This window comes from Hirundo rustica, chromosome 1 (assembly GCF_015227805.2).
Source record: "Hirundo rustica isolate bHirRus1 chromosome 1, bHirRus1.pri.v3, whole genome shotgun sequence".
In the NCBI taxonomy this organism is placed as follows: Eukaryota; Metazoa; Chordata; class Aves; order Passeriformes; family Hirundinidae; genus Hirundo; species Hirundo rustica.
The window spans coordinates 107,730,362-107,743,426 of NC_053450.1; the positions used below are offsets into that span (position 1 = coordinate 107,730,362).

The 13,065-nt window shown below is 38.7% G+C and overlaps 1 protein-coding gene across 1 annotated transcript in view; it reads right to left on the reverse strand.

The window, feature by feature from the left end:
• Positions 1–1,340: 1,340 nt before the first annotated feature.
• The window catches only part of DCLK3 (doublecortin like kinase 3), a 29,843-nt gene continuing 18,118 nt past the window's right edge, over positions 1,341–13,065 (reverse strand). The window contains exons 3-5 of the mRNA XM_040085008.2: positions 8,023–8,155; positions 6,961–7,128; positions 1,341–6,023 (exon numbers count right to left, since the gene is read on the reverse strand). Coding sequence (XP_039940942.1) covers positions 5,827–6,023; positions 6,961–7,128; positions 8,023–8,155 — 498 coding nt within the window. The 3' untranslated portion in view covers positions 1,341–5,826. The remainder of the gene's footprint in view (positions 6,024–6,960; positions 7,129–8,022; positions 8,156–13,065) is intronic.

The following is a 13,065-nucleotide window of genomic DNA, read 5'->3' on the forward strand; positions in this document are numbered from 1 at the left end:
CTAAAAAGAAAAAATTCTGCAAGAATACGACATCTGACTTTTATGATAATCACACAAATTTACTGCACTGCTGGACTCTGTCTTCAACTACTTCTGACACAGGAAACACATCTGAATCCCACTCCTAACAGCAAAGTGTTAAATCAGATTTAATTAGCCGCCTATACAAATTGTTAAAATGAAGTGCAATAAATTTGTGTGATTATCATAAAAGTCAGTCATTCCAAAGAGTTTACAGTTATTCTTAGAGTAATGAGGAGGCTGTGATGTCTTTAAGGACCAATATGCAATAAGCTTTTCTCACTGGCAGCCATTTTATCACATATGCAGAGAAGGTATCTTCTTCAAAAACACCATCAATATCCTAGACACAATTTTATTTCCACTGCTTCAGACGATACTGCAGGCCTGCGGGAAAATACCATTTTTAATAACAGAACTGAAATATACACAGGCTACTAAGAAACAGTCTCCTTTGAAAAAGCCACTTTTTGCAAGCAACTCAGTTTCAAATAGAATGTCTGTTTCCTCAAAGAAAGCAAACCTTTTTCTGAACAAACTTGAATTTTATAGAAAAAGATTGAATGATGGGAGAAATCAGTCCTGTGTGCATTAAGCATAAGTAAAGCTAAGTCTGCTTGTCATGATCACTCTAACATCACAGCATATATGACTAACATAACACGGGACAAAAAAAATCGTGGTAGAATAAATCTCAGCTCCAGTTCTGCAAAGACTTGTGTTGGTTTTAATGTGATTACATGCAGCAGCAAAGAAAAGCACATCTGTAAGCATTCAAAGGACTGCAACATTAGAATGGGTTCTGCTACTCGTAAATGAAGGAACAGACAATGCTTACTGAAATTTGAAACCTTTTAAAACAAGCATTTCCCAAACAGATACATTGCCAGATGAGGAAAAAACAAAACAAACAAACAAACAAACCCACAACTCAAAATACTTGGCCACACATTTGTTTCCCAATTTATTGGAAAAAACTGAAACACAACATTTACTGTATAATTTACTTTTATTGGAGGTACAGGGTGAGGAATAATAACTTTTCTGCTGAAGTCTACAATGTATTTTAATTTAGAAAATTACACCTTCAGCCTAGTTACAAATAAACCATATTGTAGAACAAACAGTGCCATTATGCACTGTCAGCCCAGTTAAAGTGCCCATAATTCCTTCCAGGAGCAAGAATGTCAATGGTAAAATATTACTCGTGGACTTAGAAAAAACAGAAAAATGCATGCCCAGAAACATAAAAAGCATTTTCCTTACATTGCTTAAATTAAAAAAAAAAAAAAAAAAAAAAAAAAAAAAAAAGTGACAGAAGAAATTATAGGAAAAATATTTAAGAGTGATACTTACATATCTTTGGGAAGATCACTTTGTAAGGAAGCAAATTTACCATATTTTCAAGCAGATTGAATACCTCTCCAAATCTGGTTACTTGCCAAAAAGCAAGCAGTCGACTCCTGAAAGTTCACTTTTAAAAGAGGATCAAAACACAAGAGGCCTAAGCTCAGGGAGTAACATCCCACTATCCCTCCATCACCCTACAGCCAAAAATTGCAGTAACAAAGAGGTAAGAAATCCACCTATAATTACAGTCAGAAGTGAGGTGGCAGATTTGATGCTCTTTGAGTCCAGCTATACCACACAACTGCTAAACAATCTTACATTAAAAAGGTCCCTGAATAAAAGAAGTTGAAGTGTCTATGTCTCAGAGGAAACAGTCTCTGCTGTACTGCCAAGCTTCAATCATGAGTGTCCTGGGCACACATTTTTAAATATTAGGAGACTAAATATACGAGCAATGACCAAATTCCCATTGTTTGTTTTCAGGCAGGTATGCACCATGTAGTGTGAAGCACCAGTCTTTTGCACAGTTTCACACGCCCAAACACTTCCAAAATTTTTTGATCATTGCCATTTCTAAGGCCAGAATTTCCTGAAGAAAAACATATTTGTATGTTAAAATTTCACCATGCTTCAATAATGGGAGTGACCCAAGGGGATAAGAGGCCAATGACAGCAGGCAGATGACAGGTGATAGAAAATATTGAGGTGATGTCTAGCACCAACGTTAATGTCATATGGGAAAGTGAAGAAGTTGACCTTGGTGGCAAAATGGAGGGGATATCCAGGAACCACTTTATCTTCAAGTAGCTGAAAAGCTAAAAAAGCAACTCTGTCTATTATGCATGTGTTTCACTACAAAATGAAATACCGATGACTCAATTCTAAATGCTTGGATCTTTGTGCTTGTTTCAAATCTGAGAAATATTACAGTTAGAGCATGAAAATATGCAAGCATGCTTAAAAACTGCAACAAACTGAAGAGCCAAGACAATGGTCAAAGATGATGGATAGCCTCTGGTTTCTAAAAGGAGAATATTTTTTGAATAGTCAATACCAGACAGTAAAGAAACAACCTTGGAATAACCAGAACTTGGCCAGGGACTCCATTATGAGTTAGGAATCAAACAATACCTTTTTAGAGGCATGAAAGGAATCCTACTAAGCTGATTTGCTAAAGCTTGAATCAAACAAACAGGTTCTTGCCTTTTATTGCCTTACACCCAGCAAATCCTCTGGAGGTGGAACTTTCCTGTTGAGGTCTGCAATATTAATACTTTGTACTTAGCTCTTGGGGGGAGGGTTGTTTTTCTTGGTAATATATTCAGACTCTCTTCATTGTTAGTATTTCAAGAGACAGGGACACCATAACTTGTTTTATTTTCAGTGAAATATAAAGACATATGAAAGTCTAACCCACAAAGACTTAAGGAAGGGCAAGAGGGATATTTCTTCTTCCTAACAAATCAGCAAGAATTTGCTCTGTGTCTCTAATCTCCACCAGCTTTGAGCTTCCTCAGACTTAGTGTAGAGGAAGAAACCAATCAAGAAATGAAAACATTAAGGGGGAGATGACTCCAGAACCCAAGGAGACAGTATACTTTAGAAAAACCTTCCTTTCCTTTAGGAAAGGAAGAACAGTGATAATCCTCAATCACGGAGCATGAACATGGTTCATACATTAGAAACCGTCTTACAGAGCATAAAATCAGGTCTGCACTGGAATACCAAACAGAGGGAAAAGGCAGTAGGAGATGAGAGAGGATTTTCACCAGTTTTTGTCTTAGTCCTGCCTAATATCACTTTCAACATTAGCAAAGAAATCTTGAGGCTGAGCTCACCAAAGTCACATGGGTTTTCATTGCTACAAGTAACTTAAACCATAATGTTTGGGGACCTGGACTCCCTCGGACAGCACGAAGGCAGAGCAAGAACACTGGAAGCAACAAGAAAAAAAGAAGGAATAACGAAGTAGGAGAGAAAGAAAGAGGTAAAAACCCTGAGAAGCACCTGGAAGCTTTTTCAGCCTCCAACATGAAGGAGGAGGGCCTAATGCCGCACATCTGTTAGCAACAGAGACAAACCTGTGCCTTAGCATTGACACAGCAGCATCTGTACTTACAGGTGCCATGCAGTGACCACCTGGCACAGTCCATGTTTAGCCTGTCTGGAACACAGAGAACTTGAATGAAAAAACAAAATCATTGAAAAAATAAATACTTTTATAACCGTTGCAAGCAAATTCTCCATCTTCTACACTAAGAATAAGGCTGCAGACAGGTTGTTAAGGGTGAAAAAGGCAACTTGTAACACAATCTCCAAACTTTCAGATTCATTGTTGATTAAATATTTTTGTCACTTCAGACTTTATTCCTAAACAACTATACTAAAAAATAAGATAATTACAAAATATAGTATTGCACATCAGAACCTATTTTTCCACTGTTTCCTATCCAAAATAGACTTAAATTAACAGAAGATACATTATTACTAGTACTCAAATACAATGTAATGCTTTTATAGTATTAGGTTACATTAGGCTCCCTTAACTCAGGGAAGCATTTAAATCCATTCTTGTTTTCAGGAAAAGGAAAAGCCTTCCTGACTCAGAGACTCCAAAGCAGAAGTATGACATATAGCTACTACTTGGGCATAAAGATTTGATTGGCTTGTTTCACCAATTCTTGAACTCCACAGCAAGTCGTATTCCAGTAAGTATAAGAAATAAGCTAATTCAATTTAAAGTGCAATTCTCCTGTAAGAGTCAAGTGATCTCAACTTTTATACATAATTCTTGCTGCAAAACAGTCACAAGATGAAAAAAAAACATGACAGCACCCTACATTTTTTGGTTATTCAGCAAGTTCACACAAAATATTAGCACTCACCAAAAAGTAATATTCTGGTTCATATAGTCGTGAAAATATTCCACTGATTGTGAAATGCTTCTGACATTTCTCATTATGAAATACATAGGCAGAGCAGCAGCTCTCCAAGTGTAAAACACCCTCCTTCATTTCTACAGGCTGTGTCTTCAATGCCAACAACACTGATAGTCTAACATCAGTATTATTTGCTAGCACATGGAACTCGAGGACAAAGAATTATAAAATGGAAAACTCAAGTGCTTTTTGAATTTAATTAGTTAATCAAAAGTTCTGAGATTCAAAAGCTGGTCTAGGTCATGGCCTCTCTCTGGGTTGAATTTTCCCCCATAGGATTTTTTTAAAACTGCATCCAATAAAAACATTAAAAAACACATGCAATAGAGCATCTGATGCTTCCCCTGTGAGACCTTTCCACAGCCAACAAATTGTTTTTACCCCAAGCTGGATTTTAGTCTAATATCATCTCATTGCCTATTCTCACGGAAGCAAGGAGAAAAAGGTCACAGCGAGAGCAAGAGACAGAAAAAACCCAACCAACCAACCAGCAAAAAAACCCTGCTAAATTACACTGAGAAAGTATAAAAAAGCAGTTCAGCTATGAAGTGTGTTGATAAAAGGGAAACTGTGAAGGCAAGGGTTAACTTTAGGCACAGTTTCCCATTTTTTTCTTCTCCATTGGAATGGAAAAGTCACAGATGCACATGGATGTCTCCAAGAAGGAAAAAACTCAATACAGAAAAATAACTTGAGTTACCATTCCATAATTATGATTTTGTGAAAAGACGCAAAGTGCCCTTAAAACTGCTTAAATTCATATTCCCCAAAGTAGGAAGAAAACCTCTTTGAAAGTTGTTATTATTTGAATCTTGAAACGGTATCAGCCATATCTTCCCCCTTCTAAAAACAAATGAAAGCTCTATCGTACACAGCACCACTTTCTTGTAAGAGGAACATCGTACCATCTATTACTCTGAACACCCAATGAAAGATGTTGCCAAGGGAGATATCATAAAACATCAGAGTTAGTCAATAAGGGTTTGTATTCCCTCACAACTTAATACAGTATCTGCTGCTTATTTAATATATCCTCCTAAAAGTATATATTAACTTTTTATTCTTGCTTCTCTGTGGCTAGAAGGAATTGGTGAAAAATTGCTTAAAGAATTAGTGTAAATCTGTATGCAGACAGTTATTTTGAAAATATTACAAACACATAACTCCTGGAGGATATCATACAAAAAGGATGAGAGAAGACTCACCACTAGTGTCAGTCACAGAAGCAAACATTTGTAAAAGATGTAAAAGCCTAAACCAGTAGTTAAGGAAAAAAATAATAGACACCCTCCAGAATTTATCTATTCCCCACTGCTTTCAACAGAGAGACTTGCCATGTAACATCAGCGGAGGTGGATGTGAATTTGATCTCTGTCCTTCAGAATCTCAGAATCAAAAAAAAAAGGCATGGCAGTAGCCGCCAACAGCTACACATTAAATTCCCAATTCATTTAGAAAAGAAAACATAAATGATTTTTTAATCAATAAAAAGAAGACAAAACGAGCTTGAAAGATTTCATGTGTCCGTATCAACAACTTCCTTGCGGCGCTGGGCCCGGAAATGGCGTTCAATGTTTATTGTCACTTCCCTCTGCAAATTCCTGCTGTTAGTTTTCCCAGCTGTTCTGATCCAGGGGTGCTGAAGTACTTGACGTGCTGTGTAGCGCTTCTGGGGATCCACTATCAACAGCCTGGTGATGAGGTCTTTTGCTGCTATTATGGAAGAAAGCAAAGGAGAGGGGTGAAGCACAGCGGTTTGCAATGTGGTCTAGGATGATCCTGCTTGAGCACGGTATTTAAAACACATCACCCACCATAGTCACTTCCAACCTTGCCCATTCTGTGATGGTGAGTGTTTTACCCACACAAAATGTCCTTCTTGTTTTCTTCATTAGTTTTACTGTGGCTTTTGTAGCTATCCCCAGAAGCTATTCTAACAACTGCAGTTAGAGTTAGTGACAGAAAATATTAAATCTATATCACTGATGTCATTCTCCCCTTCAGAAACAGAGGAGAAAGTGAAGGGAATTTAATCTCAAAAGTGCATTGAAGGCATCAGACTCAGTGTTCACGTTCACAGGGATGAGCACAGGGTATGTCATGCTTTATGAGGCATAAATGTTGTAAAATGCTGTGGAACGTGTTCTTTAAAAATCTGTACAAGGGAGTGAAGGAGTTTTAGGGTTTCTGATTTTGAAAAGTGCACAAAATACACTGTGCTAGACCGTGAGAAAGAAAACACTACTACATGCAGACCCCACTGTCAGTAGGAAATTGACACGGTATTCTGCAGGGCAAGGATTTCATTCTCAGCTTTTGAGATTTTTTGATAACATCTTTACAATCTAATGTAACCCTTGAGATTATTTTGACACATTTTTCTGCAGAGAGACATAAACAAGATGAGGAAAATCCTTGCTTTTGCTTAGAAAGGGAAGAATTGAGGACTCCATTAAAGCATTCAGAACTAATATGCAAAAACACAGCCATCGATAGTACCAGACGAATAAATTCACATTTACAGCAGATTCACAGGAGAGACCTATAAAATACCCCAAGCTGATCAAGTTCACTGTCTTGAGAAAAGTTTTTCCCACTTCAGGGAAGAAGACTGCCACTTCTCAGATCTGCTATAAGTGCACAATCTTACCTGCAGAAATATTGTCCCAGTAAGGGGATAGGAACTCATAGTGACCCAGCTGTATGATCTGAAACAGCTCCTCTTGATCACGGTCCTGACTGCGGAAAGGGGGAAAACCGCAGAGCAGGATGTAAAGGATCACACCAGCTGCCCACATGTCCACTTCGAGGCCATAGCCTAAGGAAGAAGGGACAAACTGTAAGTCTCATTTCAGAAAAAAACCTCACAACTGCAAGGCAACTGTTTCTTGGAAATAGAATGAAAAAGAAACACAGACTCTCTGCTCAGTTCCTCAAAAGGATGAGGTGAACAAAAGAATGAATGGCTGGTACTCTACGCTTACAGGCTGTCCGTTATTAACTACAGCTCTCACAGAGTCTCCCTTATCAACATATTTCACAAACACTGTCTCACAAGGCCAGTGTCAGTCAGAGACTAATTCAGAAAACAGAGCACATATTTCTAAAATAGTCATCCTCAGATTCCCTTCAAAAAAGAGTGCCAAGTTTCCACTGAAATTGGATAGAACTGGAGATGTGCAACCCAGCTCCACAGAACAAAAACCAGAAATAGAATTGCTTGAGTCACCAACAAAACTGACTTCTTTCCAGGTCTGAATCTTCCTGGAGATGAAATCGTCAAAATTCCTTGTGATGCAAAACATGTTTTGAATTGTTATATAAATTTAACATACACGTTCACAACGACTTTGTAGCATCGGGGGCTTTTGAAAGTTGTTTGGATTACAGTAATGAAATGGGCCTGGCTACTCTTAGGTTGCAACATGAACTTTTGGTCATTTCCCCCTTCAGCTATTATTATCTATGATATTTTATGGCTTATCTGCTTGGAAGTCAGTGATACATTAGCACAGACACTAATAACGCAAATATAACCAATGCTTGTGTTTGTTAAAAGCTAAGAGGTTTCCTTCCGCAAATTACACTGCTAGCCAACCTCCTACCCTGCAAAAAAAATTTCAGTAGGTTGAAACATTCTGGACTATTTCCATTATTAGAAAGTTCAGCATAATTGAAAGATTTATGACAAATTAAAAATATGTACACTCACCCTTCTCAGCGAGTATTTCAGGAGCAACATACGTTGGTGTTCCACAGACAGTAAATATGGGTTTTGTAACCTGCTTAGCAAGGCCAAAATCTGCCAGTTTCAGTGTCGTAGATTTATCTGCATTGTGCTGAACCTATATCCAAACAATATATATATATATATGTTTAGTGCAGATGTATTTTAAAACAGCAAAATACAAAGGAAGCAGGAAATTAAACAGGAGGGAGTTCTAATAATAGTACTAATAATGGAAACAGTCTTCAGAACATGATTATTTTCCCCCATACACTAACAGGGTGCATTTATTTAAGAGGATAAGCAATTATGGAAGAAAGAAAACTTTGCTCTACAAATTCTGGCACACTGCAGTTTCCAAGAAATTAATAGAAGGAACACAAAAAATAACCAAGAGGCAATTAAACATTATTATTTCCTCCTGAGAAAGTAAAACGTTCTTTTTCCCTGGGAAAGCGAAGAAGAATGCTGTGGACGTCTGGATGCCTAAATGCAATGAACCCAGGTAAAATACTGGCTTTAGCTTTGTGTTTTAGCCCCAGATAGCAACTAAGTACCACTCAACTGCTCAGTCACTCATCCCCCATCTGCCCGCGGTGGGATGGGAAGGAGTATCTAAAAAACAGTGGGTTGAGAAAAGAACATTTTAATAATTGAAATGAAAGTCTAATAATAGTAACAGTAGGAATGGTAACAACTATAATGAGAAGGGGGATGGGAAGAGAAAACAAGAGCAAGAGAAAGGAATAAAACCCAAGAAAAACAAGTGCTGCACAATACAAATGCTAACTGCCCACTGACCCTCAGCCCAGCCTGGACCAGCAACTCCTGGCCAACTCTCCTCAGTTTATTTACTGAAGATAAGGTTCCATGGCATGGAATATCCTTCTGGGTCAGCTGCCCTGGCCATGCTCCCTCCCAGCTTTTGGTACAATTGCTACCTGGCAGAGTATGGGACACTGAGAATTCCTTGACTTAGGATAAGCAGTGCTCATCAACAACCAAAACATTGTGTTATCAAAGTTATTCTCACACTATCTCCAAAGCACAGCACTGTACCAGCTAAACCCAAGACACATGGAAAGTGTATCTCCATCATACTGGTCTAACAACAAAATACAAACCAACAAAAGCTTTATGTTCTTTCCAAATTACTCTGCTGCTCTACATGCTGCCCTGAAACTAGATTAGTAATGGTCACCACACAGCAAGAGTTGTAGAAATAGGCCCATGCAGAATGACCTCCTAATTGGGCCTTTTCAGCAGTTCTCATCTCCTACATCCACCTGGCAAGTAGTCAAAATACTTTCTTCAATTCTAATTTTGTGTGCACGGGTCTTCAGCGTTACTTTATAATGCAGTTAATGAAGGGTTATTTTAAGAAATTAAATATGTTAATGACATAGATAGTGGGATAGAGCACACCCTCAGCAAGCTGGCAGGCAACTCCAGGCTGAGTGATGAGTTTGACGTGCCTGAAGGATGGAATGCCATCCAGAGGCACCTGAACAACCTCAAGAAGGTTGAGCCTCATGAGGTTCAGCAAGGACAAGTGCAAGGCCCTACACCTGAACTGGGGCCATCCCTGGTATCAATATAGACAGGGTGATGGATTGAGAGCAGCCCTGTGAAGAGCAGTTTGGGGTAGCTGGTGAATGAAAAACTGGAATGAGCCCGGCAATGTGCAGCTGCAGTCCAGAAAGCCAACCATATCCTGCGCTGCATCCAAAACAGCATGGCCAGCAGGACAAGGGAGGTGATTCTGCCCCTCTGCTCTGCTCTGGTGATACCCCACCTGGAATGCCGTGTCCAGCTCTGGGGTCCCAGGAAGGACCTGTTGGAACTGGGAGAGACGGGAAAGAGAGATGGAGCACTCCTCCTGTGAGGTAAGGCTGTGAGAGTTGTGCTTATTTAGCCTGAAGAAAAGAAGGTTCCAGAAAGACCTCACTGTGGCCTTCCAATAATTAAAGGAGGCTAAAAAGCAAGATGGGGACAGGATTTTTAGCAGGGCCTGCAGCAACAGGACAAGGGGCAATAACTTTGAAGGAGAGTAGATTTGGACTAGATACTAAAAAGAAATGTTTTATGATGAGGGTAGCAAAACACCAGAACAGGTTGCCCACAGAAGTGGTGGATACTATATCCCTGGGAACATTCAAAATTAGGTTAGACAGGGCTCTGGTCTAGTTAAGATGTTCTTGTACATTACAAGGGTTTGGGCCAGATGACCTTTAAAGGTCCCTTCCAATGCAAACCATTCTAGGATTCCATATTCAAAGGCCAAGTCATAAACAGTGCAGCAGTATAATTAAATAAATCAGCCTGCTTAATACTAGTGACTAACACTCAAATACTCTTTGAGAGATAAAAGAAGTCATTGATTTCTTTTAAATGAAAAATTGTTTGTCCCTGGAACTATGGGGAATGGATAAGCAGCGAAAATGTCTACAAAAAAGCCAAGTAAACCTGGCTTTGGTTTTGAATAGACAAACTGGAATATAATGTGACAGGTATACTCCATGCTTTAACACCTCACACTTTGCCATCAGACATCACTTAAGACAGCCAAAAATTCAGGATGGCCTCTATGACCAGATAACTAAAGGCACAGATGTGACAAAACTTGCTCTACACTACAGTTGACTAATCCCCATTAATATTCCTTATAGAAACTGTAAGCATGCATTCAATTTTGATTAAGCTAAATGGGTTTGGACTTTTTGGTGTGTTTTTTTTCTTTTTAAGAAACAAAAAGTATTGTATTACAAAATTATACAGTAAAGCCTACTAATCCCTTTTTACCTTCTTTATAAAAAATGCACAAAACTGGGAGGAGTGTCTGATGCCCCAGAATGCTATGTGGCCATTTAGAAGGATCTCAACAGACCTGAGAGACAGGCAGGGCAGAACCTTTTGAAATTTAACAAAGACAAGTGCAGGGTCCAAAACCTGGGCACAAATAACCCATGCATCAGTACAGGCTGGAAAGCAACTCTGCACAGAAGGAGCTGGGGGTCCCGGGGCGCAACAAGTTGTCCATGAACCAGCAGTTCCAGTTCCAGTTTTGATTAAGCAAAATATTTTGGAGGGCTTTTTTGCTGCTCTTCCATGAAAAAATATTTTTCAGTATGAAACTGAAAATAAAGTTTACTACAATGATGCAGTCAAAACTTCTGCAAGAAGAAGCTAAAATGCCACAGCCATTTCATCTATTATATTAGGCAACTATGTGACAATCTTTTATTATCATGCACTGTGGGCACAAACTGAAAAAAATGACCAAAAAAAAAAAAAAAAAGTAATGCTTTGTAGAACATCCATCTAGAGAATTTATAGTCTAACAATAGAGGGATTAGTGGAAAGATGTTACAAAAATTCACAGCTAAAATGCTCAACTTTATATGCAATACGAAAATATGAGCATCAGTGTATTTTCCTATTCTATATATATATATATGTATATTTAAATTATATAAGAAAAGCATGTCACATGGAATTTCAACTACCCTGCATGCTACCATACTATGACAAACAATACTGAAACGTTTACATACATTTTTAGAAAACAGTAAGGTAGTGGGAAGGGTGGAGAACACAATGGTCTTAATCCCAGTCCCAAAATCTTCAGGAGATTTCTCAACTTTGTAAAATGCACTGTTGCACTTTTTCTTTTCTCAGGATGCCTGACTCCTAATCTCCCATTACAGCACAAGGTGGCAACACAGCACCATCTGTTCTTTCAGGACAAAACCACTGAGCTTCCAGTTTACGTAACAACGGAGCAGGTAGGAACAGCAGGCACGGTAGGTATATTTTCACAGCTTTGTGACAATCACTTCAGAGACAGCATGTAACCTGTCAGCAGGCCTGAAAACCTCAGCCCAGAACTTTTCAGCAGCTTCACTAACGATGTGCTCAGAACAACTCATTCAGCTCAGAGAATTCCCTTTGTCCCCGACTTCCTACTGTTCTGTCTACCTTTCCATCACCTGGAATCACCTTGAGCAGGGAAATATGCTTCACTGTAGAAAAAAAAAGCTTCTCAGGCTTCTCTTTTTAATAATTCCTGAGGCCAGACTACTTCCTCATAGCAGTTTTACAGAAATGCACAACTTGCTCTAGAGAAATCTAACCTCTGATATCCACAGTATGTATTCCATGCAATGATGAGAGCAAAGCAAAAGTAGTGCTGCCTGCCTAGAGACTTAATTGAGGTAAGAAAGACCAGTACACTTCAATACACTCTCTACAGACAGCCAGTTTAGGCCATACAAATACTTACACGCTTCAACTGCCAGCATCTGGTGGTCTTGGACTAAAGGCAGTCAACTGCACCCTACTTACACAAATGCAGATGACAGGACAGAATATTAGAATATTGTCTGAGGATTTTTAGCTATCCCAGCCATACAAGATTATAATATAAGGACAAATTCATCTTCAAAGGGGGAAAAAAAAAAAAGTAAAATAAAATCTTACTCCTTTTCTCCTGTCTGTGGATGACTCCCAGTATTTAATGCCCTTGTTTGACTTCGTATCTACCTTGTGAAATCCATCAGTGTGTTTAAGATGATGATTTAGGACACTAATATTTCTCTGTATGCACACATATGTGGTAGCACAGATGCTTCTTATGGACATCATGAAAGCCAGTTAGCCCATGTGACATTCTGCACATGGGAAATAGACAGGGCTGAAGAAAAATTACTGCTTACACATGTGAGTTTCAGACATCCCTTGCTGCTTGGTAGAACAATCTCTATGAAAAATCTTACAGAAAATTCTGAAAGTTACAACAAGTAAGTAGTTAAACAGGAGTCGGACTCACATGCACTCAGAAAACTGGCAGTGCTTTGTATATATGTAAATAGTGTCAGAAAATGGATAATCCTTTGTATTTATGTAAATAGTGTCACAAAGTTCAAGGGCAGAAAGGCTACACTTGAAGTTCTCACACATACATGAAAACCTGAGAGACAGAAAAAGGGGCAGGGGCATAATGTCACATGCATAAAAAGCTACAACATG